The sequence below is a fragment of the Gorilla gorilla genome, chromosome 7 (assembly GCF_029281585.2).
Source record: "Gorilla gorilla gorilla isolate KB3781 chromosome 7, NHGRI_mGorGor1-v2.1_pri, whole genome shotgun sequence".
NCBI classification, from domain to species: domain Eukaryota; kingdom Metazoa; phylum Chordata; class Mammalia; order Primates; family Hominidae; genus Gorilla; species Gorilla gorilla.
The window spans coordinates 88,765,530-88,790,665 of record NC_073231.2 but is presented as its reverse complement, the minus strand read 5'-3'; the positions used below and the strand labels follow the sequence as shown (position 1 = coordinate 88,790,665).

The 25,136-nt window shown below is 37.5% G+C and overlaps 2 protein-coding genes across 14 annotated transcripts in view; both read left to right on the top strand.

Annotated features, from left to right (window-relative positions):
* NRG1 (neuregulin 1) overlaps window positions 1-25,136 on the top strand; it is a 220,112-nt gene that overhangs the window by 78,370 nt on the left and 116,606 nt on the right. For 5 of the 13 annotated variants that reach the window (XM_055349437.2, XM_019032752.4, XM_055349440.2 and 2 more), the window contains exon 1: window positions 21,204-21,873. The exons of 7 other annotated variants lie outside the window; for them this stretch is intronic. In XM_055349437.2, coding sequence (XP_055205412.1) covers window positions 21,207-21,873 — 667 coding nt within the window. In that variant the 5' untranslated portion in view covers window positions 21,204-21,206. Of the gene's footprint in view, window positions 1-20,576; window positions 21,874-25,136 lie in introns of those variants that run through there. One more of the 13 variants, XM_031013954.3, reaches the window with a different exon arrangement.
* On the top strand, window positions 20,690-20,878 carry LOC129524286 (uncharacterized). Its single transcript, XM_055349448.1, has one exon. It carries the CDS (start codon window positions 20,690-20,692, stop codon window positions 20,876-20,878), a length of 189 nt encoding a protein of 62 aa, XP_055205423.1.

Genomic DNA, 25,136 nt, shown 5'->3' with positions numbered 1-25,136 from the left:
GCCTGTAGTCCCAGCTACTGGGGAGGCTGAGGCAGGAGAATGGCGTGAACCTGGGAGGTGGAGTTTGCAGTGAGCCGAAATCGCGCCACTGCACTCCAGCCTGGGCGACAGAGCAAGACTCGTCTCAAAAAAGAAAAAAAAAAAATAGAGAAGCCATTTGTGATTATGTAATTTAAAAGAAAATTTTGGCCAAGTGTGGTGGCTCATGTCTGTAATTCCAGCACTTTGGGAGGCCAAGGCGCGCAGACCACTTGAAGTCAGGAATTTGAGACCAGCCTGGCCGACATGGTGAAACCCTGTCTCTACTAAAAATACGAAAATTAGCCAGGCATGGAGGCACATGTCTGTAATCCCAGCCACTTGGGAGGCTGAGGCAGGAGAATTGCTTGAACCTGGGAGCGGAGGTTGCAGTGAGCTGAGATCGCACCACTGCACTCTGGCCTGGGTGACAGAGCAACACTCTATCTCAAAAAAAAAAAAAAAAAAAGAAAATATTATTATTATTACTATTTTTATTATTATTATTTTACTGTTGTCTGTCTCCTAAAATAGCAAATTGTTGTTTCTACTTCATATTTATAGGTCATTTTACTAAGAAATCAGAATGCTGAAATTTATCTCATTTTAAAAGATGATGACATTCTATAATTTACCGTCAAGAATAAAAGATTAGTGATGATTGAAGGTGCTGGAAATTAATTTACACTAAATAGCGTTTTGAAAATAGTTTGGGGAACTTTCTGAAATATAACTAGAAACTTTTAGAAAAACATGACTATAGTATGGTAAGTTGAATCATTGTTGATGAGCAGACACTTATCCTTGATACAGAGATGGATTTGCAAAGGCTATGTTACATATCCGAGGAGATACTTTTGTTTAGGCCATCTGGAAATGTGTGTATATGAAAAGGTTGCAATTTTATTTTTTTGATAGAGACAAGGTCTTACTATGTTGCCCAGACAGGTTTCAAACTTCTGGGCTCAAGTAATGCCCCCACCTCAGCCCCAAAGTGCTGGGATTATAGACGTGAGCCACCATACCCAGCTTGCAATTTCCTGAACTTGTTTTATTCATTAAGTAAGACTAGTTTTGTTTTTTAATTTTTATTTTTTAAAGACTTGAATTGATCCAAAGAAGAGAGAAGTGGTAAATTTTAAAAAGGATGCCTAGTTATAATCAAGGAATCCAGTAAAGTAAATTAGTCTGTTAAAATTATAAAACAAAAATTTTGCCTGTATGATCATTCCTCCCTCAATTTTCTTAAAATTCATGTATTAAGAGCAGTGACTAACTGACAAGAAGCTTCTGTGCCATTTGATAAAGATTTCAACTACAAATGGGAATTAAGGTATATTAAAAAATAAAATTCTGCAAGACAAAATATTTACAATGTTAGTTTTTAATGTTCTACACAAATATTGTCCTACATTTTAACCTAGAAATCTACGTATTGAATCAGCCTATAAAAATCCATTTCTTTCACAAATAATGTAGCTTTGAGAACAGATTTTTTTCAATAATTCTCAGTCTACAAAGCTATGAAAAGGAAGTTGCTGTTGCTGCAATTTTTTTAAGCTGTAAAATCTAATATGCCCCAGCTCTGATGAAATGTACCAGGAGGAACCTGCCTTGTCAAACAGGATATTTTTATGATGAAATGTGATACGAAGAGGCATAGCCTTACATATATCTGAGAGAAAATTATTTAAGTGGCCATAATAGATTTTTCAGAAATTTTGTACATTTCTCTTACTTGATCCAGATGCATTTTTTCCTCTGTTGTTCTCATACCAGCTTCTTAATTTCACCTCCCTAATGTTCCACAGCATAAATACATCTTTGTTCAGACTTTCTCCAACTTATTTGTGAGAAAATAAACTACACAAAGGGTCCCTGGGTATGTTTTAGGACACATAGATTATGGGGGTGGGAGAGTTACCTTGTGTGTGCAAATGAGACTGTATGTGAAACGAAGATAAGGTTTGGAGGGAAATAGATGATTCAAAGATACCTAAGAGGTTTATTAAGACCTTTAAAAATGATTTTACAGTGCCTGTAAAGAGGACTGATATTTAAACTCATTCAGCTTAGTGAAAACAATGAAGAAAAATGGAAAGTAACATGCACTACATGTATACACACAGAAACAAGTATAATAAAACTTTCTGCCTTTTTTTTTTTTTTTTTGATATGAAGTCTCGCTCTGTCACCCAGGCTGGAGTACAGTGGCATGATCTCGGCTCACTGCAACCTCTGCCTACCCGGTTCAAGCGATTCTCCTGCCTCAGTCTCCTGAGTAGCTGGGATTACAGGTGTGCACCACCACACCTGGCTAATTTGTATTTTTGGTAGACACAGGGTTCCACCATGTTGGCCAGGCTGGTCTCAAACTCCTGACCTCAAGTGATCCACCTGCCTTGGCCTCCCAAAGGGCTGGTATTACAGGCATGAACCACCACGCCCAGCCCCTGCTTATTTTTTAAGGTTTCTAGAACATTGGCTGTGATCTTTTGGGTAAATAGTGCACCGAGGAATTAGTCTAATAAAAACTTCTGGTGGAGAAGGTCTTCATGAAGAATAGAGTTGGCTGTAGTCTCAATTTTCAAAATGTCATAACTCTTCTCCTTTCTTTTTATTTGAAGTGCAGACCTGGGTATATTTTATTAAAATAATGGTCTGAAGCTATAAAAAATGTTCTTTGTCCAATCAAGGAGTAAAATCAAACCTTGTATTATTTTGTAGTTATACTCAGATGTTAGACTATCTTCTAGTCCCCAGCAGTTCACTCTAGGTGGTCCCATAGCTCTTGCTTGAACCACAGTCTTGCCACTTCTTATCCATAGTGATGTGCACATCAGTTCCCACACCAGAGTGTAAAATACTAGAGGGAAGAATTTTGGTTGATTTGTGTTTCTATTCCCATAACTTATTACTATGCCAGTTCCCAGGGAGTATTTATTAAATGGATGTCAATATCAACAGTAAGTTAATGAATTTTTTTGTTGGATTATCATTTTTTAAGTTGTACACATTTACAATGAAAAGAAAACCACCTTCACTTTAAATCATGGGCACAGATATTTAAGTATTTTAAAAAAAAAGTTTTAAAAAACTAACATTGGCTTAAATAATATTTATTAGAGAACTTGTAACATTTTGAGAAGCATTCACATTCTACATATGTATATTTTAAATTTATTTCTGTTTTTTACATCTGGAAGATTTTTTTCATTTTATCATAAATACTTGTTTTCATGGTAATTTATAAAAATCAGTTTCTCCTTTGATAGGATTATTACAAATTATTTCAGAATCTACTTATTAACTGGTCGCTGTTCCTCTCTGTAGTGCTGAAGAGGCACTTGCTTGGGAGCAAGAGAAGTGCCTCAATAGTGTCAATAACATGGATTTTTCATTTATTATCTTTAATAGTAATAATAGACGACAATAATATATTTTAATAAGCATCTACTATGTGTCAGATGCTTTCATCTGAGAATGGATATTGTTAGTCCCATTATATAGATGGGGAGACTGATACTCAAGACAATTCAATATTTGTCAAGTAGTGGTAGAAGCAGGATTTAACCTCAGTCTTTCTGACTCTTCATCCTGTGTTCTTTTCACCCACAGATGGTAGATGTTGAAGGCTCAGAAGAACACTTCTTGAGCTCAGAAAGCTCTTCTTGTGACCTCTATCCTACTAGTCTAAAGGGCAAATGATAATTGCAGCTACTTTCAGAAATGGTCCTTTTTCCCTAATGAGATGACCAAATCTGCTTTATGAACCCAGTTTCCTAAGCAAGATACAGAAATAGACACACCAATTTAGTATGATAAAAGGTGTTAAAGGTAGAACAATTTTAGGTACCAAATTATATTTATTTGATACTTGGATAATTTAAAAATAATGCCACAAACTTCATCCCGTCTACCTCCCAGTGCGCACACATTTGGGATGAAGAGATAATGATGAGAATGACATTGTAGATAAAAGGTATATGTATTAAACATCTGAAATGCTTAGGTTATTCAAAGAAAAGAATAAACACCATGTGATATGTAGCCTCAGCTACTTCATGTTTGAAGTTGATGGTAACATTCAGATCAGTTTTGAGAAGCAGACTACAACCATAGCTTTTAGTTTAAGTTTCAGATTGATATGGAAGGTTATTTGTTTTAACAATCCCTATGTTAAGTTTTCTTTTTTCTATGTTTCAATTGACTTATTTTGTCAGATTTTAGGTGTTTTTTTTTTTTTCAGGCAAGATGGCATTCTCATCCCTGCTGTTGTTAACATTTAAAGCATGCAGCCTCTTGTGCTGTGGTGTAAATTCCAACTGACTGATGATAATTAAACAGAAAATGAAACTTGAATGGCACTATCTCAAAATCTACTTAAAGCCACAACAGGTGTCTGCCTGTAGCAATATATCAGTTGGAACACATGAAGAATAAGAAATTGTAGCGTTTTGTGTCTGAGTTTATTTTTCTTTGAAATCAAAGAAGAAAAATACTGATTTTTCCTGGATCACTAAAACAGTAGTATGGATTTCTAAACAGGGCAGACCATACAAACACACAATTAATTATATCTGAACTTGAAATCTCATACTGTGCACTTTACCTCTTTTATACCAGTTGTAATTTCTCATTTATGTACAGATACTGTAGTAACTTTTTTTAAAAAAAGAATGTATTATTGTAATTAAAAAGCAAATACTCAAGAAAGATAAGACACAAAGGATTAATTGGGATTACAACTCTTCTTTCTGTATTGAGTGCGAAAGCTTGGTGATCTGAATTGTGCTTCAACAGTGACCTCAAGACTCCTTCCAACCCCCAAGGCTCTCCTTTTTTAACATTTGTTATTACTTAGCTATTTTATTTGGCAGGGATCCCTTCTATCTCATCTTCTAATGCACTGGCAATGGTCCTATTGCCAATAGCTTAGAGCCTACTGCTGCTGGGGTAAGCGACACAGCCGAACTTTCTAGCCTCTGCATCCTTATAAATAATGCATCTGGTTTCCTGTAACTACATGAACTCTTAGACTTTAGTAGGCATTTCTTTGTTAGTCAGGGTAAAAGAGTTGGGAGATGAACAGTTGTGGAAATAGTTGTAGGCAGTTATTATCACTGATTAGAACCTGAGTCCATGACATATGCATTAATCACTGGGTTAATGCTAATGGAATGCTTATGGTATTTATAGTAGATATAAACAAGATATAGAAAAAGAATATCTTTGCTGACCAAACTGCATGCTTAATTCAACATGGAAAGTTCTGGTGAGGTTAGTCTAGGACCCTTTGGGACTCCATTGCTCATAATTGGACCTGATTTACTACTCATTTAAAAAATCTCTTTTAATTTGCACAGAATTCACTGGCTTTTTGGGGGTGGACACACTTGTTCTTAAGAACAATAGCAACCAGATCTTTGTTTAACCTAATATCTAATGCTCCACGTAACTTAGTGGTATAACAAATTATTCAATTTGTAATGAAAAAGGTAAATGCTGTATTAATAAGTTAATAGCAAAGTAAATAATGCATATTTATACTTTTGACTTCAAAGTGTTTATAAACTTATGGCATTAAAAAGTAATGTTTTATTTTTAAGCATCAGCGAAAATAGTATTTAAACAAGAGAAACCGATTTTTAAAGTGAAAATCATTTTAGCAACCTTTTAAAATAAACCATGTTAATATAAAATAAGTGAGTTCCATCGAAGTATACACTCTTTTCTTCACTAGACATGCCTTAATTGGACATGTCACTGGCCAGGCGTGGTGGCTCACGCCTGTAATCCCAGCACTTTGGGAGGCCAAGGCGGGCGGATCACCTGAGGTCAGGAGTTCGAGACCAGCCTCAACATGGAGAAACCCCGTCTCTACTAAAAATACAAAATTAGCCGGGCGTGTTGGTGCATGCCTGTAATCCCAGCTACTCGGGAGGCTGAGGCAGGAGAATTGCTTGAACCTGGGAGGCACAGGTTGCGATGAACCGAGATCACGCCATTGCACTCCAGCCTGGGCAACAAGAGCAAAACTCCATCTCAAAAAAAAAAAAAAAAAAAAAAAAAAATTGGACATGTCACACAGTGACAATGTTCAGTGTTATGATTATACTGTAAGGATAAAAAATTCAAATTGATTTAGATGTTGATGAGAAACTTGTTACTCTACAGCCTTGTATATTTTCATCAGAATTAACTGAAAGAAGGGAAAATTGTTTCTAATATGATACAGGATGTTCATCCTGATCATTTTATTATTGATTTCTTTAGTTACCATCAGTTCATCTCTGAGCAGCTCATTCATTTAGAAAGATGATAGCTTGTAAGTTTAATTCTAAAACTCATTCTCATCCTCGTTAGCATTTGACATGCCAATGATTTTGCAGAGCTGGGTTGTTATCAGGACTCATGTTTAGTCAAAATGTTTAACACTTATTTCTTTGATTCCTGTAGAATTTCCTTATTAATTAACCCAGGGTCTATAAGCAACAAATTTTTAAATCAGATATATATCTATATGCATGTAATTCATTTTTTTCTCTTTGATTTTTGACTACTTTTTTATGCTGATATTTTAGAATTTCTATGAAATTAACACATTTCCTTAACAATTCAGGAAATCTGACTAACTGTACTTTAAAATTGTGCTTTGGTATCACCAGTAAATAAGAAGGCTTCAATTCATCAAAAAGAGAATAATAAGCTGTATTAATGCTTTCTTTTATTTATTTATTTTAATCCATCTACCAAAAACACTCAAGACAACAGTTTTAAAAAAATGCAATCATTAAATTACTATGACAGCCTAGTCTGCTTTTGTGGCTGTTTTGTTTTGATGGTTACCGAGAATGGAAACAGACAGATTATGTTTTTCTGCTTGTAATTGTCCAGTACCTCCAAAGGCCTCTTGCCTGGGCATGATCCCTTCTGGAATTGAATTCTGCATTCTTCTTCTATCACTAATCAAACAAAACACTATCAGAAGAAAACATTTCCATAACTGGATCCGGAGTGAAGGAAAATTTCAGATACTTAGACATGCATATACAATAAACAGTGTTTCCTGACAGGCTCATTAAAAAGGAATGACTCCACTATGTGTCAACTGCACAAATAGAATCCATTATAAGACTATGGACTCTTACTTCTGAAGTCTGCCTTTGTGCCCACCTAAGATTAGGAAAACTAAATCTTCCACTAGAATTTAAATATCACAGAAGCAGAAACGATTGCAATCTCTTTCCCCAGTGCCTTCCTTCCTCTTTCTCTCAGTCTTGGGTAGGTCCTGGTACATATGAGGCACTTGCTTAAAAAAATAACTGAAGGAATGAATGAAGTTGCTTAAGGCCGGGAGCAGTAGTCTGTAGGTGAGTCGACTCTCACCTGTAGTCCCAGTACTTTGGGAGGCTGAGGCAGGAGGATCGCTTGAGGCCAGGAGTTCGAGACTAGCCTGGGCAACATTGTGAGATCCCATCTTTACAAAGAAATTTTAAAAATTAGCCAGGTGTTGTGATGTGTACCTGTAGTCCCAGCCAATTGGGAGGCTGAAACAGTAGGATCACTTGAGCCCAGGAGTTTAAGGCTGAGCAAGATCTTGTCTTAAAAAAAAAAAAAAAAAAAAAGTTGCATAAAGCAGCAGAGACAGGATCAACCTAGAATGTCTGTGGAAAAACTGAAAAAGCATACATTCTTAAAAATAAATGGGAAATCTGTGGCAGAGGAAACAGTAACTACTGACCTGATCTTCCCTTTTCATTTTATTTTAATTTCTAATTTGCTGTAATTGTATGGTGCTTTCAAATACTGATTAAAACTCTTAAAAAATGAAAGAGAGAAATCACATTTTTCTGCTAAACTGAGTTTGTGGCATGCCTTCTTCCTTCATCTTGTTGATGCTCAAAGAATTATGCAACAGAGGGCCATCATACTGTTTAGTATGTTAAATTATTTTGATTCGTGTACTTACTAGCAACATCATTTAAATGGTTTGGTTTCGTCATGGCCAGACTTAAGACACATACATAATTAAGTTGACAACCTAATATTCCACATTAAATCCTGGTGTTGGAAAAAGCTAAACTGATCTGAGAAATAAATCTGTCCAAAGTAGAAACTGTAATATGTATGTGAACATGTACATTCTCATCATCACTTTTTGTTTTCTTCTTTTGTTCTCTGTTCCTCCTGTTGAGTCTTGTGTAAGTCCAAATAAAAATTTTATTGTAGAGCCCAATAACAAAAACAATGATCTCTTATGTAATTGATGATTTTAAAAAATGCTTTGAAAGTCTTCTTCCATACTTTGTATCAGTATAAAGATATTGTACAGTGGTACAGAAACAAAATGGCTTTTGAAGTTCAGATGGTTTGAATCTTTGCTTCACCACTTACTAGCTATGTAATTGTGGGTTATCTGTGCATCTTTTTAAATTCTCACTTTTTCCATCTATAAAATAAGAAGAATATCAGTTACTTTGCATACTGATTGTAAAGATTATAAATAAGAACTGATGTATATATATTACTTGGCACAATGTCTGACCTGTTTCTGTTTTTCACAGTCAGCCTTCTCTTCCATTTTCTAAGGTGACTCAGACCTTACCACTCTAAAAATTCAAATCATGCCTTCACTTTCTGCAGATTGCACTTGTTACTTTAGAAGAAAAGGAAAACTATAAGATGGAAATTATTTTAATTTCCTCTTACCAAATCTACAAACCCCAGCACAATGCCTGGCACAGATACGGTCATTTAGTAAACATCTTTTGGATGGATAGGTGGATGGGTAGCTAAGTAAATTAACATACAGATTAGGTCTTTGGAAATGGTAGCTATTTTTATTACACCCTGTACAGTGACCTTAAAATTTGAAATCTACTGCTTTTGAAAAGCAGGTCATCCTGAGGTTTTCCATTTTGTACCTGCCAGATTGTGAAAAGAAGTTCATTTCAATGCTGCACAGCACATTTCCTGATCAGTTGGCTGAATTACAGTCATGCCATTTCATTTTGAGTTGGACAATTCAAGCATTTAGCCCTGATTTTTTTTTTTGACAGTAAGTTAGTTATTTTTGTACTCATTCAACACATTTTTCCCCCACCACAGGTTATTGTAAAACCACCTGTCTCTGGGAGCACAGTTAATTCTGTGCATGAGATTTCTAAAAATGTTTTACATTGTCATTGCAGTTTTTTAAAAATGTAGAGATCCCTCTGCTATTCTTTTGCATTGCCAAATGCTTAGGTACCTTGGAAAACTGCTTAATTGGTTCTTCTTATCTCACTAGATTCTTTGGTCTTAGGTTGTGAATGGGTAACAATCATTTAACTTTTGATGTGCCCTGAAGTTTCCATCCAAAACTTTTTTCTTTGAATCTTTTTTAGGGTGAAAGAGAAGAATATGGGGGATCTAGGTGTACATTGATACTTTTTAGATGCCTTTGATGTCAGTCAGTAAACAGCAGTAGACATTTGGAAGAGCATGATAGAAGAGACAGGGCTAATTCCAGGTATTTAACCCCAGGTTAAGGAGACTTAACCTGAGGCTGGGTTATTTCTCTGATCTCTAGGGACAGAGTAGTGGCAAAGCCTTAAGGTGGTAAAATTTTTGAGAAACACTTCTAAAGACTTATGTTTCGTTTTAGAATCCTATCTAAAAGCATTTCAAACAAATTAAGTTAAGCCGTTCCTTTCTTACTGGATGTGTTCAGGCGCGGGGGGTGGGGGCAGAAAGAAGCATATGGTTGAAGCTCTGCACTGCAGTAATTTGTAAAAGAAGTACTTTTCCTGCTAGGTTAAATTGCTCTGCATGCCTCTTGCTGTCAGGGACATGATTTAGTTAAATACGGATGCTTTTAGAGGGGCTTTGTACTGCATCATACATATTTAATAGTTTATAAAATATCTGTTTGAATCACTGGGTGGAAAATCCAGCAGCAGAGAAGCTCAACCTTCACATTGGAGCCTCTGGCCTTATGGTCCACTGACTAGTTGACCATTGGAAAAGGTGTGTTCAGAATGGGAGCGTCCTGAATAACCCAAGGATTCTACTGATTTCAACAGAATAAGCTTAGCATCTAACCTTTCAGATTTTTTCAGTAATGTGAACTTTACATTTTCTCAAGTCACATTATTCATAGATGTTCTAATTCCCCAGGGATCAAAGTATAGCATTAAGGAAAATCCCTTCTCAATAAAAAAATGGTATTGGGTGAGGGGAGGGGGACAGAAAAAGCTCTTAGATGTTCTATAGCAATTAATGGTTGCCATATAAAGACACCTCATTGTCATTAGATAATGGTTAAAATTATATGAGTCTTTTACCCTTGATATAATTTTGAAATTCATCTTAAAAATCAATTCCTTAAAATAAAAGTAGTAGGGGAAAGAGGTAGTGATGGGCAGAGGCTGGGGGATGATGCAGAGGAGGAAAAAAATAAGCAAGTGGAGGTTACTAAATGTAGCATTGGTAGATTATTTTGTTTGTTTGGCATAGGTAATGAGTTTTATAATAAAACTTACTATAGTATATCAAGATAGGCTCCTTTCATATATGAACCCAGAAACACCATGAAAAATTTTTTAAAAAGTTCCAGCATTTTATTATGAAATTTTCAAACATAGAGAAAAGGTGAATTAATCATTCAGTAAACAAACTTATGCCCACTACCAAGATTTTACAGTTAATATTTTCCTATATTTGCTTACTGAGTGTCTACCCATTTATCTATCAACTTTTTATTTTTGATGAAATTTCCTGTATATATGAGTTCATTTTACCCCCAAATATCCCAGCATGCATAGTATATATATTTTATTACATTGTTTAAGAGAACATGTAGGTCATGGATTATGCTATCAAATAGAATATATGTTTCTCTCAAATAAGCCACCATATTTGGACCGATGGTTTTCTAGTCATCATATTTCAGAGTATAACTCAGACAGTAGCAGCCTTCTTGTTCCTGTTCCCTAATAATTACTCCTTCCCCTGTCCCAGGCCTTTAATTCTCCAAATTAAAAGAGGATGTTACCTTGGCTTCCTGATTCCCAGATACTGGTAATTTTTGGTACAGTTTGTGTTTGAGCTACTGCAGTAATGTTCGGGCGATTCCCATTTTGGTGACAGTCTTCTTTCCTGAGGATACATTGCCTTCCTATCCTCTGTAGTTTCTTTATTCTATACTTTCCTATGTAAGCAATAAAGCTAATTGTAATGCTCCCACAATTCAGGTAGCGTCTAATCTCCAGCCTGTTCTCAGGCGAAGTTGTTGGGTTCTGGAGCACACATTTTGTGTGCTCCCTTAGTTTGACAAAATGCTGTTTAATAACGGAGTCCAAATATGAATATTAGTCTCTGAGTATCTTTCAGAAAGAGGCCCATTAAGTAGAGTTGTGACCACAAGTGGTCATGGGAGCATTAAAGAGTAAACTTTCAAGTAGAAATGGTCCAGGGAAACAGTCAAAGTGAGGTATTGGTACAGACATCATTCATGGCCCTAGGCGAGAGAAAATCTAAACTATCTAATCAAGTTTGTGTATCTGAGTTGGCAGTATGCAACTAAAGAGCTTTCCTTTGTAGAAATTAATTAAAAAGAAGGAGAAATAGATGTGATTCCCAGTCCTGACTTTGAAATTAATTTCTGTGTGACTCTAAGCAGGTTTTTTGTTTGTTTGTTTTTACCTCCCAATAACTTTTTTTCTTCTTGTATAAAATAAAATTCATGTAATGGGTGCAGCAAACTAACATGGCACATGTATACCTGTGTAACAAACCTGCACATTGTGCACACGTACCCTAGAACTTAAAGTATAATAAAAAAATTAAATAAATAAAATTCATGGGTAAGACCTGTTGCAGCTCCAACATTCAGTCAATAAAAAAATTTAAATCTAATTATTATTGAGATTACAGTTGGCCTTTGCATTAAACCTAAATTCTTTTATTCCAAATAACTACTGAAATAGAAAGAAAAGAAACAAGTCTATTTTCTTTTTTCTCCCAGTGTCTTAGAGATATGGTCTCCTTCTGTTGCCCAGGCTGGTCTCGGACTCCTGAGCTCAGGCAATCCTCCTGCCTCATCCTCCCTAGTAGTTGGGATCACAGGCAGGAGCGACCATGTTGGACAGAAAAGAAACAAGTCATTCTTAAATAAATCTGACTCTAGCAACCTATTGTGTAATTTATGGTAGAAACATTTGAGCTGGAGGTCAAATCATAAGATATTTTTATCTTATAACTTTCAAATTCATATCATTTTAAGTAATAAAAATTGTAACAATTTTCTGTAAACAGAAAAGGTTTCCACCCCTTGAGCTGAAAAGCAGCAGGAAAATGAGATTGGCATTTCATTTTAAGTGGGATACGTCTGCTTCCATGAGCATCATAAAGGTTATGACCTTACGGTAGTGTTGCCTGACAGGTGGCTCACTAAGAATGCCCAATCAGTTCTGGAAACTGCATATATTTTTATTTCTTCTTTTTTTTTTTTTTTCCTTTGGTGCAACTTTGTATTTTCATTTTGATCAGCAACAAGGAGAAAAAAACTGTGTGTACTCTAAGGAAAACGTATATTGTAAGACATTTTCTCTGGCTAAGGTCTTTTCAGGTTTAGAAATTTGAACTGGCCAGGCGTGGTGGCTCATGCCTATAATCCTAGCACTTTGGGAGGCTGAGGTGGGTGGATCACCTGAGGTCAGGAGTTGGAGACCAGCCTGGCCAACATGGAGAAACCCCATCTGTACTAAAAATACAAAAATTAGCCAGGTGTGGTGGTGCATGCCTGTAATCCCATCTACCTAGGAAGCCAAGACAGGAGAATCACTGGAACCTGGGAGGTGGAGGCTGCAGTGAGGTGAGATCGCGCCACTGCACTCCAGCCTAAGCGACAGAGCAAGACTCCATCTCAAAATAAATAAATAAATATAAAAGAGAAAAGAAATTTGAACCATGTTTAAAAGTAGAATACTTCAGGTAATCCCTTTTCTCAAGCTTTCTTTATTCTGGGAATGTTGTGCAAGTATATTTTATACATGGGTTTATGTGAAGTTTCAGTCTCTTGAATAGCTGGTACTCTCTTATGAGTAATTCATAACTGCCTTCACATGTGTATAATCTCATGCTCAACTGTTTCTCTCTATTTTAAGCAGGAGATTTAAAAATCAAATTAACACATATTTCTAGAGCATTTGCTATAAGTGATATGCTGTGCTATATACTGACTAACTACATTTCTGGGTTGATTAGGGGACCAGTTTATAGAATTGGCTAACAAGCAACTGAACTTTAAAACAAATAGCTAGTGCTTAAGTATAAGTCAAGTTCAATCACTCCCATTTTTAAAACTTTGCTGAATTTATATTAAACCGACATTGGTTATTCAAGGTATTTCTTCCTTGTTTTTAGCTAAAACTTCTCTTACTGCATTAAACTACATCCATTATCATTTTCATTAAATAAGATTGCACATTGGATATGTACATAAAAGTAAAATTATATCTTGCATTTTTGTTACATTTGCCAGAAGAATGAAAAACAAACAACAGAAAATATCTCTGAGCTGTGCTGCTCTATGCCCTGAACGTAACTGTAATAGTGAATATTAATGAGACACAGCAAAGATATTTGCTCAAGGTAGCTAAGCCAATATGTATTGCTCCAGTAAATGTTAGAAATGACCATTCATCCACATAACCTCAGATTAGTCTGCATAAAGATAATGTTTCTTTTGTTTTTTCTTCTTTTTGTCACACACACACACACACACACCACAGAGTAATTTAACATTATTTGCATTTACTCACACTGGTAAAACGCATGTGTCAGAGATGTTTCCCATAGTTTATTCATCCCTCTTCTATGTCGTTTTCATTTGGATGCATTTGCTTCACAATGTCTGGTGTGTGCCAGGCATGCTCTAGGTACTGGGGATATAGCAGTGGACGCAGACACAAGTGCATGGCCTTATGGAGCTGACATTCTGGTGTTGAGTTTATCACATTTGATAAGAAAACACAGATAATACAGGAAGACTGCCATTTGCCCCTCATCCTTGGCACTTATTTCCAGTGGAGTCCTTCATCCCAAAGATCTCAGACGCACACACACACACACACACACACACACACACACACACAGAAACTAGTAAATGGATATGTCATTGAGACTCTGAATTCAAAAGGCTTATGAGAACATGAGCAAAGGCTTATCTTTCTATCCCATTTTATATACTAAAATATTATTTTTCACTGTTCAACTCCATCCTATTTCCCTGTTTAAAATATACATATCGGCAGGCGTGGTGGCTCACGACTGTAATACCAGCACTTTGGGAGGCTGTGGTGGGAGGATTATTGAGGCCAGGAGTTTGAGGCTATGGTGAGTTATGATTGCACCATTGCATTCTAGCCTGGGTATGAAAGTGAGACCCTGCCTCTACAAAATAATAATAATAATAATAGTTCAAAAATAAGTTAGCCAGGCATGGTGGCATGCACCTGTAGTCTCAGCTACTTGAGAGGCTAAGGTGGGAGGATTGCTTGAGCCCAGGACATCAAGGCTGCAGTGACTAGGATTGCGCCACTGCACTCCAGCCTGGGAGAGAGAGTGAAACCCCGTCTCTAAATATATACATATATATATATAAATATATTTTATATATGTAAATTAATATGAAGTTCAGAGTTCATAGTTAATAATTGCCTGAGATTCAGTGCCATATTGCCTATTGATACTTTCTAGAAGAAAGGGTAGCTGACACATAACAAAGTCTCATTTTTCCTTGAGTTGAAATTCACACAGCAAAATTAACCATTTGAAAGTCAACAACTCAGTTGCATTTATTGAACTGTTGTGCAACCGCCCCTTCCATCTAGTTCCAAAACCTCTCCAGTGGAATTTTAAAGGAAGGGCAACTTGTAAAATGACCAATAAACTGTGTTTGTAGAAAATTAATGATTTTACTTATGGAGAGTGAGAAATTAATAGGTTCTCCCAAAGTAAAGCAAACTCACTGTAACTATCATATGCAATTAAAATATCTTTCCATATGAAATTCTCACATCCTCATCTTTGAGATCATTTACTGTATCTTCAGTTACAGAGGATCTAAACTCATAAAGAACAAAATGTACCAGAGTAAATTGCTCATCGTGTTACAGAATGAGAACACAGAGCACAGTCAATAATCAAGTACTTGATACAGCATCTCACAAAGTAATGCTTAAAATTAAGTCAAATTGTCTGCTCTGAGAACATTTTCACTGGGTAAGAATAATCAGTCTTGACTCACCTTTAAAGTGGGCAGAAAAGACATGCCCAGTAAGGTAAAATGAGTTTCATTCATCTCACCTATTTTGCATCATAAATAATGTACAAGAACATCAAACAGCACATGGATTTGGTTTGCTCTCAGAGAACTTTTCTGTTTAGCTGGGGAGAGAGGAATGACAAGAAAAAATAGTTAAATATTAGCATATTCCAAATTTTCCCTCTACTGATAGGATCTGTGGTAGTTGAGTTTCGCTAGATCAGGCTAAATTAATTCAAGGTATATTTTGGAACAGTCAGAGAAAATTTGATAAGGAAGTATCTGAATAGGCCATTAAAAGACTTGAAAAAATGGAGAGGAGTATAGAGGGTATTTTAGATAGTTGGCTATGAATAAAGCCTGCTGATTTATTAGAGATCCCATAATCCGTGTAATGCAATCCCAATCAAAAGTAAAACCAAACAAAATGTATGTATTGAATGGATAGCCCGGCTCTAAGTTTGGGACAATCAAATACTGATAGTCTTTGCCTTCAAAGAAATTGCATTCTTCAGCCCTGTATACACGATGTAATTAAATGATGACACATGACTGTGAACATGTACCCCAATAAATGGTACAGTTAAGAAATGCTGGGTCTATGATTTGGAAAAATGGGAAGGGCTTCGTCAAGGAGCTGAGACCTAGCTGAGGGCATGTTTTTTGGATAGGTGGAGGAAGCTGACACATCCATTGGTGTACTTTATCCTCCAGAGAAGCTGCAAGTTTTGAAAGTCAACTTTAGGGCATGGAGCTTTCTTGTGAAAATTATGATTTCATAATTCCTCAGCAAATAAATAAATAATTGCCATTTGTATGTAGGGATCTCTCCAAATGGAACGACTGCTGCCATCATTTTTATTTTATGTTAGATACCATGAAGTAAATTCTACTCTTTTGCCAGCTGTAAAATTTAGGAGCAAGAATAAACTTTTTCAGTGATAATATTTTTGGATTTTGGAGATAATATTTTTAGAGTTATATTGCCAAGATACAGGAAAAAAGTCAAAGAGAAAATAAGTGAGTAATAAGGTCAAAAGCAAAATGTCATTTATCATTCTCTTTCATCTGTTGGAGCTACCATACATTCTTCTGATGATAAAGTAAATAAAAGTAAAGCAGAATGACTAGCTTGAATTCATAGCCTAGCTTGAATTGAAGTAGCTGAGGAATTCTAGTATTTTTTATTTGATGATATTACAGGATTTTTTTCTTCATTGAAGCCAGCTTAGAAGGAAGCTGAAATATTATGAAAGTGGATCAGAAATACAAATATATTTTACTTTATTCTGCCAAATCCCATTCTATATTACCATGTCTCTTCTTGATCCAGGTTGGCATACTAGCATTTACTTCCTTATCCTCTGTGGCAGATTAATTGTGGCTGCAAATTCTTTGCCACTTTCTCCCTCAAGATTTATTTCTTCTGTCCTTGAGTCTGGGCTGGCACGGTGACTTCTTAACCAATAGGATGCAGTGGAAATAGTTTGTTCTGCTTTCAGGCACAGACTTTTAAGAGAACTGGCAGCTTGTGTTTTCTTCTTCTTGGGGTGCTTTCTCTCACAACCTGGCCACCATGCTGTGGGAAGCTCAAGCCACAAGGAGAGGCCACAGGTTGGTGCACCATTTCACAGTGCCGGCTGGCATCTAGCAGCAGCTGTCAGTCGTCATGTGTGGGAGCCATCTTGAACGTTTCCACCTAGTTGCACCTCACCTGCAGCACCAGCTGACGTCAAATGAAGTGGAAGAACCACTCAGCTGAACCCAGTAAACCTACAGAATAAAATGGCGATTGTTGTAAGCTATTTCTGGGCGGTTTGTTTCACAGCAATACATAACTGAAATCGCTTCCCAAGGAAAGTCCTGGAATGAGACCATGGAAGAGCTCATTTGATTTAAATGATAAATAGACAGTATTTAAATGGCCTATGCTTAATTCTTATAATTTCTAAAAATTATTAGGCAAAATTGTAGAAGTCTTATTTTGGAAACTAGATCCTTTTAAGTTTGTTTACAAATTATATTAAGGTAATAATTCCTATTTCACTGTTACATATTCTGGTTCTCATAATCTCTCCTTGAAGTGATATGTAATCAATAATATAATCAAATGCACCCTTTTGATGAAATAACAAAAGCAGTATTTTTCAGCAGAAATAGGATGAATCAGAACGTACTCAAATCTTGGCCACATAGCTATGTGTCCATGGCAAAATTATAAGCTGCCTGGGCCAATGAAATAAAAAAAAAATTTAAGATAAATATGGACTGTATGGGATTAGTGAAGATCAGAAATAATGTATATTATGAACCTAGCAGAGTGCCTGTCACCTGGGTGGAACTCAACAAAGGTAGCTTTTATTATTGTGAGGGAGATGATGATAAAAGGTTAGGTAGTAAAAAACTGTGTAGTTTATTTTTCTAAGAGGACATGGAATTGGGGTGTTCCTGGGCTTTACTGTGGTGGAGCTTAAAGGGTTAAAATGATATATCCTTGCAGTTTTTCCTACAAACATGCATGTTTTATCCAAAGGAAATTCTGACCTCTAACCCCATTCACACTTTCCTTTCTTACTCTTTTATTGCTATAGAGGATTTGATGAAGGCAGAAAGGCAACTTCTGGGTCCTAGTCCCAAGGGTAGAACTAATGGAGAATTCTTTTATTCTTCACCTCCCATCCTTCTCCATTTCCCCATTTACATTCATTTTCCAGTTTGGTGGAAAAAAGCAATGTTATAGGAAGCTGGCTGTCTGCAGATTAGTCTTAGCACCAAGGTGGAATGCCTTTCGGGGGAAAAACAGACACATCCCAAAGTCTGGCTCATGTAGTCCAAGGGAAAGAGTACTTGTGGCAGTCCGTAGGATTCTCTCTCTGATGTGTTGTCCTAGTCTTTGTATAAAATGTTGGTTTTCTCTATAAGTGTTGGGTATTTTCCGTGTAACAGCTAGAGCAATGCCCAGTAACTTTTTTTTTTTCTGCTGAATATGTTTGCTCTTAATGGTTGAGGTAAGGTGAATAATTGCTCTTGGTGTAAGTTAAAGACCACTTTTCTAAACTATGGGTTATCATGCTTGGTATTTTCTCCTATCTGCCTGACTTGAGGCCACCTGAACCCCATTTTGGTCTTTGAAATTTAGCTGACCTTGGCCTTGGATGAAATGCTAGTGTATTGAGTATAATAGTTTTGGTTTAGGTCAAAATTGGGGAATTTAGTGCCATATATTTCAACTGGGTGCTTTTTGAAGAAATTATAAATTACCCTAGTTTAGCATAAACACCTGCTGATATTGTTTCTGAATATTTACATGAATATTGATCATTGAGATCTTACTGTCTTTCAATTTGAATGCTTTAAATGCTTCAATAGACGTTTTCTACACCGTGAAATTGTATGTCCTTTGCTAGAATCTTTGTAAGAGAGGTCTCACTGCTTTGAAGTCAAATAAAACTAGAAAATAAGCATAGGAATTATTTTTAAACACCATTTACTGTGCAGATTATAGAGAGATGAACTTAAGGATAACTCATATTGCTCATAAACTTGTCATAGTCATGGTTACAATTATGCAAATTGGCACAGGCTTTTGTTGTTGTTAGTTATAGTACTGCAAACACAGTTTAAGATGTTAAGACCCTTTAAATCATGTATAATTATGGACTAATTTCATCTTGAAGGAAGAAGTGATAATATTCTTATCTCCTGCCGTTTAAAGCTGAAACATACCTCAAAGTAGTGGAGATTGTGCCCTACAAAATATAATGTGCTTAAAGTGGATTTTCTCAGGACATGAATTCTAAATTTTACTGCTTCAGGGACTCATATGATGGCTATGTAGTATAGATTTAGAGAGAGTTTTACAGACTCCTATTGACATAAGTGAACAAAATGGTTCCTTGGAAACCGTTTAGATGTCCAATCACAGTAAGTGTGGATTACAGGTTCAGATGCATATTGTGTGCAGTGATGTGCAGCACAGTGCTTGGGGAAGCCTGTGGTCTGTATTAAGAACAGTGCATTTCTTCTAGTGTTTTAATGACTTGTTTTAAAAGAAAAAAACAGTCAGCATTGAAACTACTGAAAGGTAAAGCTCCTGAAACCTAACCCAAAAGGCATGCTCTCATAGAAAACTCTTCTTAGTACTTTCAGTGCGGTGATAGCTGAGGACATGTGGTATATATTACAGTGCCAGGGAATTCAAACCTCTGCAGTGTGGAGTCACCATGAAAGGCTAATCTAAAAATGAAGTGGTAGCTTTGCTCACATCATAACTCTGTTACTTACTGGTGCTTCCTATTAGCTTGACATTAGTCTTCTTTGGGTGAGATAGAATAAATGGAAATTCAAAGGGGACCACAGCAGGGGATATATGGGCTGCCAACCCCTCCCCTAGCACTCCCTTCCTCCAGCCTGTACTCAGCATTTCTCCCTGGGCATGACAAAGTCTTACATAGTCATTGCAAAAAGGGCTAAAGGCAGAGCTGTCCATGGTTAGGAAAAAAATGTTCAAACTGTTGGTTGAAAATCAGGTAATAACAGTCCTCTTAGTGAACAAAACTTATTAGAGGGCTAGGGAAGGAATGCTATCTCTCAGCAGCAGGCAGGAAGAAATTGCTGTTGAAAAGCTTACCTCTCTAGGGAGGAATCAGATAGCAGACTTCAAGCCTCAGGTCCAACCCATAAGGTCCCACCTACACCACCCCCCACCCCATCCCCATCCCAGCTTTGTTAGATTGCTAGCATCGATCGCTGGCTTTTTCTGACCCAACAGTGGGTGAAGGAAAGAGACTGAAAGCCGGCAAGGTGGGGGTGGAAGAAGACTGGGACAGCTTTTGTAGAGAAAGAAAGAAAAAGGAGGAAAACGGGTGGGGGCCATGGGGACTAGGCTTAACTGATGCCTGCCTGCCTCTCTTTGATTTGATGGCCTTTATTCCTTCTAATTGGATAAAATAGGAAGTCACTGGCAGTCCTGTGTGGCTGGGGATACTGATTTTACTCAGACCAGCCTGCAGCTCTAGAGTGTGGGTAGAGAGTGGGGAGTGGGGGTTGGGAGAGGGGGAGGAAAGAGAGAGAGGAGAGAGAGAGGACGGGCTTGGATGAAGAAGGGGAAGAAAGAGAAAGAGACTGAAGCAGAGAAGAGCCGCAGAGGAAGAAAGTGAATGAGCACTCAAGAAGGACAAAGAGGAGTAGTCGGGGGTGGGGTGGAGGCAGGGCGGGGAAGGGAGTGACCGCCCCTCCTGGCTGCACTCTTGCCTCCGGAGCCCTCTGATCCTGTTTGCAGTGATGCTCCGAGGGCAGGCACCTGCTGCTCTGTAATGATTCAGCCCCTTTCAGCCGTCGTCGCGTTAACACAACAGGATGCTGTTGCTATTGTCACTACTGCCTCTCCTGCCGCCGCCGCTGCTGCCGCCGCCGCCGCCGCCGCTGGTCCTCCTTCTGCTTTTACTTCTCCTGCATGACAGTTGTTTTCTTCATCTGAGCAGACACCAGCTTCAAATGCTCGAGGTGAGAAACATGCCTTTCAGTTTGGGCTACTGGTTTACTTAATTAACCAGCCAGCAGCTCCGTCGATCTATTTTGGTCCCTGTCCTCTTGACGAGCCCGGGATGGTTTGGAGTAGCATTTAAAAGAACTAGAAAAGTGGCCCAGAAACAGCAGCTTAAAGAATTATTACGATATACTTTGATTTTGTAGTTGCTAGGAGCTTTTCTTTCCCCCCTTGCATCTTTCTGAACTCTTCTTGATTTTAATAATGGCCTTGGACTTGGACGATTTATCGATTTCCCCCTGTAAGATGCTGTATCATTTGGTTGGGGGGGCCTCTGCGTGGTAATGGACCGTGAGAGCGGCCAGGCCTTCTTCTGGAGGTGAGCCGATGGAGATTTATTCCCCAGACATGTCTGAGGTCGCCGCCGAGAGGTCCTCCAGCCCCTCCACTCAGCTGAGTGCAGACCCATCTCTTGATGGGCTTCCGGCAGCAGAAGACATGCCAGAGCCCCAGAATGAAGATGGGAGAACCCCTGGACTCGTGGGCCTGGCTGTGCCCTGCTGTGCGTGCCTAGAAGCTGAGCGCCTGAGAGGTTGCCTCAACTCAGAGAAAATCTGCATTGTCCCCATCCTGGCTTGCCTGGTCAGCCTCTGCCTCTGCATCGCCGGCCTCAAGTGGGTATTTGTGGACAAGATCTTTGAATATGACTCTCCTACTCACCTTGACCCTGGGGGGTTAGGCCAGGACCCTATTATTTCTCTGGACCCAACTGCTGCCTCAGCTGTGTGGGTGTCGTCTGAGGCATACACTTCACCTGTCTCTAGGGCTCAATCTGAAAGTGAGGTTCAAGTTACAGTGCAAGGTGACAAGGCTGTTGTCTCCTTTGAACCATCAGCGGCACCGACACCGAAGAATCGTATTTTTGCCTTTTCTTTCTTGCCGTCCACTGCGCCATCCTTCCCTTCACCCACCCGGAACCCTGAGGTGAGAACGCCCAAGTCCGCAACTCAGCCACAAACAACAGAAACTAATCTCCAAACTGCTCCTAAACTTTGTAAGTAGAGAGAGAGAGAGATGATGATGATGATGAATAAAGGAAAGGGGTGGGTTTGAGGTCCCCAAAGGACATTTCCCTTTCTTCTTGCGTTTTAGTTGCCTGGTTTTGCTTAAGCAAAGCCTATGTTTGAGATGCTTGGGATGGCATTGAAGGGCCGAGTAAAATGATCTTGCAAACTCCGGGTCTGAACCAGTGTTGTAACAGCAGATCTCTCTAGCCACATTGCTCAATCTGGTACCGGGAATGCAAAACTTCAGCATCTGCAAGTCATGCTTGAATTTAAGTTAAATTCAATTTATTTCTAACACATTTTAAAATTAAAACATCATGCCATCTCTTATGTTTTATAGAAATGTGACTTTCATATACCAGTGAGTATTATTTTGTGTCTTTCTCTTCCCCATCGTAGATTTCCTGTCATCTCTCTGTTACCCTCTACCTCTCAGCGACCCCAAGCTGCCTGTTGTCTCTCTCTCCTTCCCGTTCCCTAACCACTTCTCCCTACTTTTGTACCTTAATTGGTTCTTTGAGATTGCAGCAAGTCTTAAGACATTTACGGTGCTAGCATCTCACTAGCTTGAGACGACTGCTGTCCTGCCCAGATGGTACTTTCAGTTAGTGAGCACTTATTAGTGGCAGCTTTATTTTGTCCAGGACACAGTAGGATTCTGCATGAAGGATTTTCCCAAATTAGTTTTGTCTTCTATAATCAAATGTTTAAATAGCTTCCTTGGCAGTTGTTAAAAAGTACAAGATCCATTAGTGAGGTACATCTTTTTTTTTTTTTTTTTTTTTTGATGTATGTCATCTTACTCTGGCAGATTGCAGCAGCCCAGTTTAATAACCTGTGATGTGCAGAGAGCCCACGCTCTTAAAAACAATACATTCCTGTTCGCATTGAGTAATTGCAATAGCTTTAGAGTGGAAAGTTGACAGGAATGAAAGCATGACTGTTCTAAATATCAATATAGAAGGGAGGAGTTTTCTGTAGCCTTTTAAAAATGTTTCTAGTTTATTTTTGTTGTCTCTATCTCCTATCACTTTTTACCATGAGGAATATTCACTTAGTAGAAAAATACAAGATCAGAAAATTTGGTTCTTAATAACTTGCATGCAAGCTCTTATGGTTAAAAGAGAGTTGACAATTTCTCGGACGAAATGCCTCTTGTTTTTCCTCTGGACAGTAATGAAGAATAAAGAATACCTTTTCCAGACATCATGTTCAGTGTGAAGTAGCGCAGCATGCTATAGAAACACAGAAAAACTTGATTTGTGCTTGTAACTCCCGATCATTTCACGCACACCAGATTCAGTGGCAAAGATTTAAAGAAAAAAAAAAGAGTCTTGTTTTCTAGGTGCAATTAGGGAAAACCTCCTTCATGCAGACGCTGCTTTGTATCTTTATCAAATCCCTGAAGCATCATTAAAGGTCTGACAGACATCACTGCCTTTGCTGCCTCTTCCCACCTGGCAAAGTGACTGGGAAATAATACCCAGATGAAATGACAGGCTATAAAAAGCAAGTACAGATCCTGCAAAAAGAAGCGAAATTCACCAGGAGGACAAGGTTACTTGATCATTTTAAACTTGTCTTTAATTGAAATCTGCTTGAACAGGTTACATTGTCCAGAGAAATAAAAAAATGCCCTTTGAAAAACACTTCAACTAAATTCTATAATTTTGTCATCTGAGGAAATCAGGAAAACAAAGAAACATCTAACACATTTTCCTGATCTAAGACCACGTCAGAAAGTATGTTGCGAAGTTTTGATAAATTATTTTATAAAGTAAATTTTTCTGCTAAGTGTTTTAGTAGATTACATATTCCTTATCAGTTTTTTTTTTTCCCCAAGCCAGGGCATTGATATTGTGGCATCTGCAATAAATGGGAAAGATTTACTGCTGCCTAAAAGCATCATTGTGGCCAGTTTGACCAGATGCACAGCTGCAACGTTTTGAAGTGCATCGGAGATAAGCCTAGAGAAGCAGTCTGGGAAGTAGTTTTCTCCTGAAAAGTTAGGGGTAGACAGTTAGTTGGTTAACACTTTAAAACCTATAAGGAAACTCTGTTAATTTTTTAGACTAGTTCCTTAAAAAAAAATCAAGTCTTGTATTCTAAAAATTGTGAGCCTACTTTTTTTGGGGGTGGGGGGAGGTTGTTGAGGGGAGAGTAGTGTTTGAAAGGGATTGGTCCAGGCAACTTTGTTTTTAGAGACTTGTAAGTGGTTGTTTTTGTTGTTGTTTAAAAAGGTTGTAACCACTAATTAATGGAAAGCAAAAAAAAAAAAAAAAAAAAAAAAAGCTTACAAAGGGATTGTATTTTTCAACTAAGAAAGTATTGTTTAGTCACAGAAAGAACTGGGACATTCCTTTTACCGTGCATGTTTTTGACATAAACTAAGCTGTCATGGCTTATATTTGAAAATGACATTATCATATGTGAAACATGCTCTTCAGTGGTTTTAGGACTTTATTCTCCCGTTTCCATTTTTTTTTCTGTCTCAGCATATTCAGCACATTATGCACAGAGCTGTAGCCTTCAAGGTCATAGACTGTTGAAGGCTAATTGATTCTTCTTTATCCTGGAGCCTGAGAGAGTAGAAGAGAGACAGTCCCAGTAATTGTGTCTGCAGCATTGCTCCCCAAACCAATCTACCTACTAGTATTAGAGTTTTATTTGATAAATACTAGAATTACTCCCTCACTGACTCTTGTCAAATTACAACATTCTTTGTCTGTGTTATAATAAAAGGCAAAATATGACATTTTAAATTGCCTTAAGGTATAGTGGCTATGTCGAATTTTCTAAAATGGGTATTTCTTTCATAAAGTAATATTTCATATTTTCATGATATTAATCTATGCATTCATGTAGGTCTTAAGAAGTCCAATGCAGAATTGGAATGAAAGTATATAAGTATATATTTTTATTCTAAAGTATTTCTAAATATGGTTAATGGTTTCCTGCTATCACAATGATTATATTGTCATGATACTAATTAAGTTTTTACTTCTCAATGAGTCACATAATACTTGCACTATTCATTTGTTTTGTCTGGGCTTTAAAATTTTTCCTACCCTGACTGTTGGGAGATTGCAAACTTAGATTATCATAAAAAGAGCTGATTAATTAAATTATAGCCAGGAAACAGTGGTACCATCTTGAAAGAAAATGTTTTCTGGATATGAGATCCTCCCTGCTTGACAACAGATTCTTGGATGCAAGAATGTGTTGGTATTTTCATCTTGGGCCAACTTTG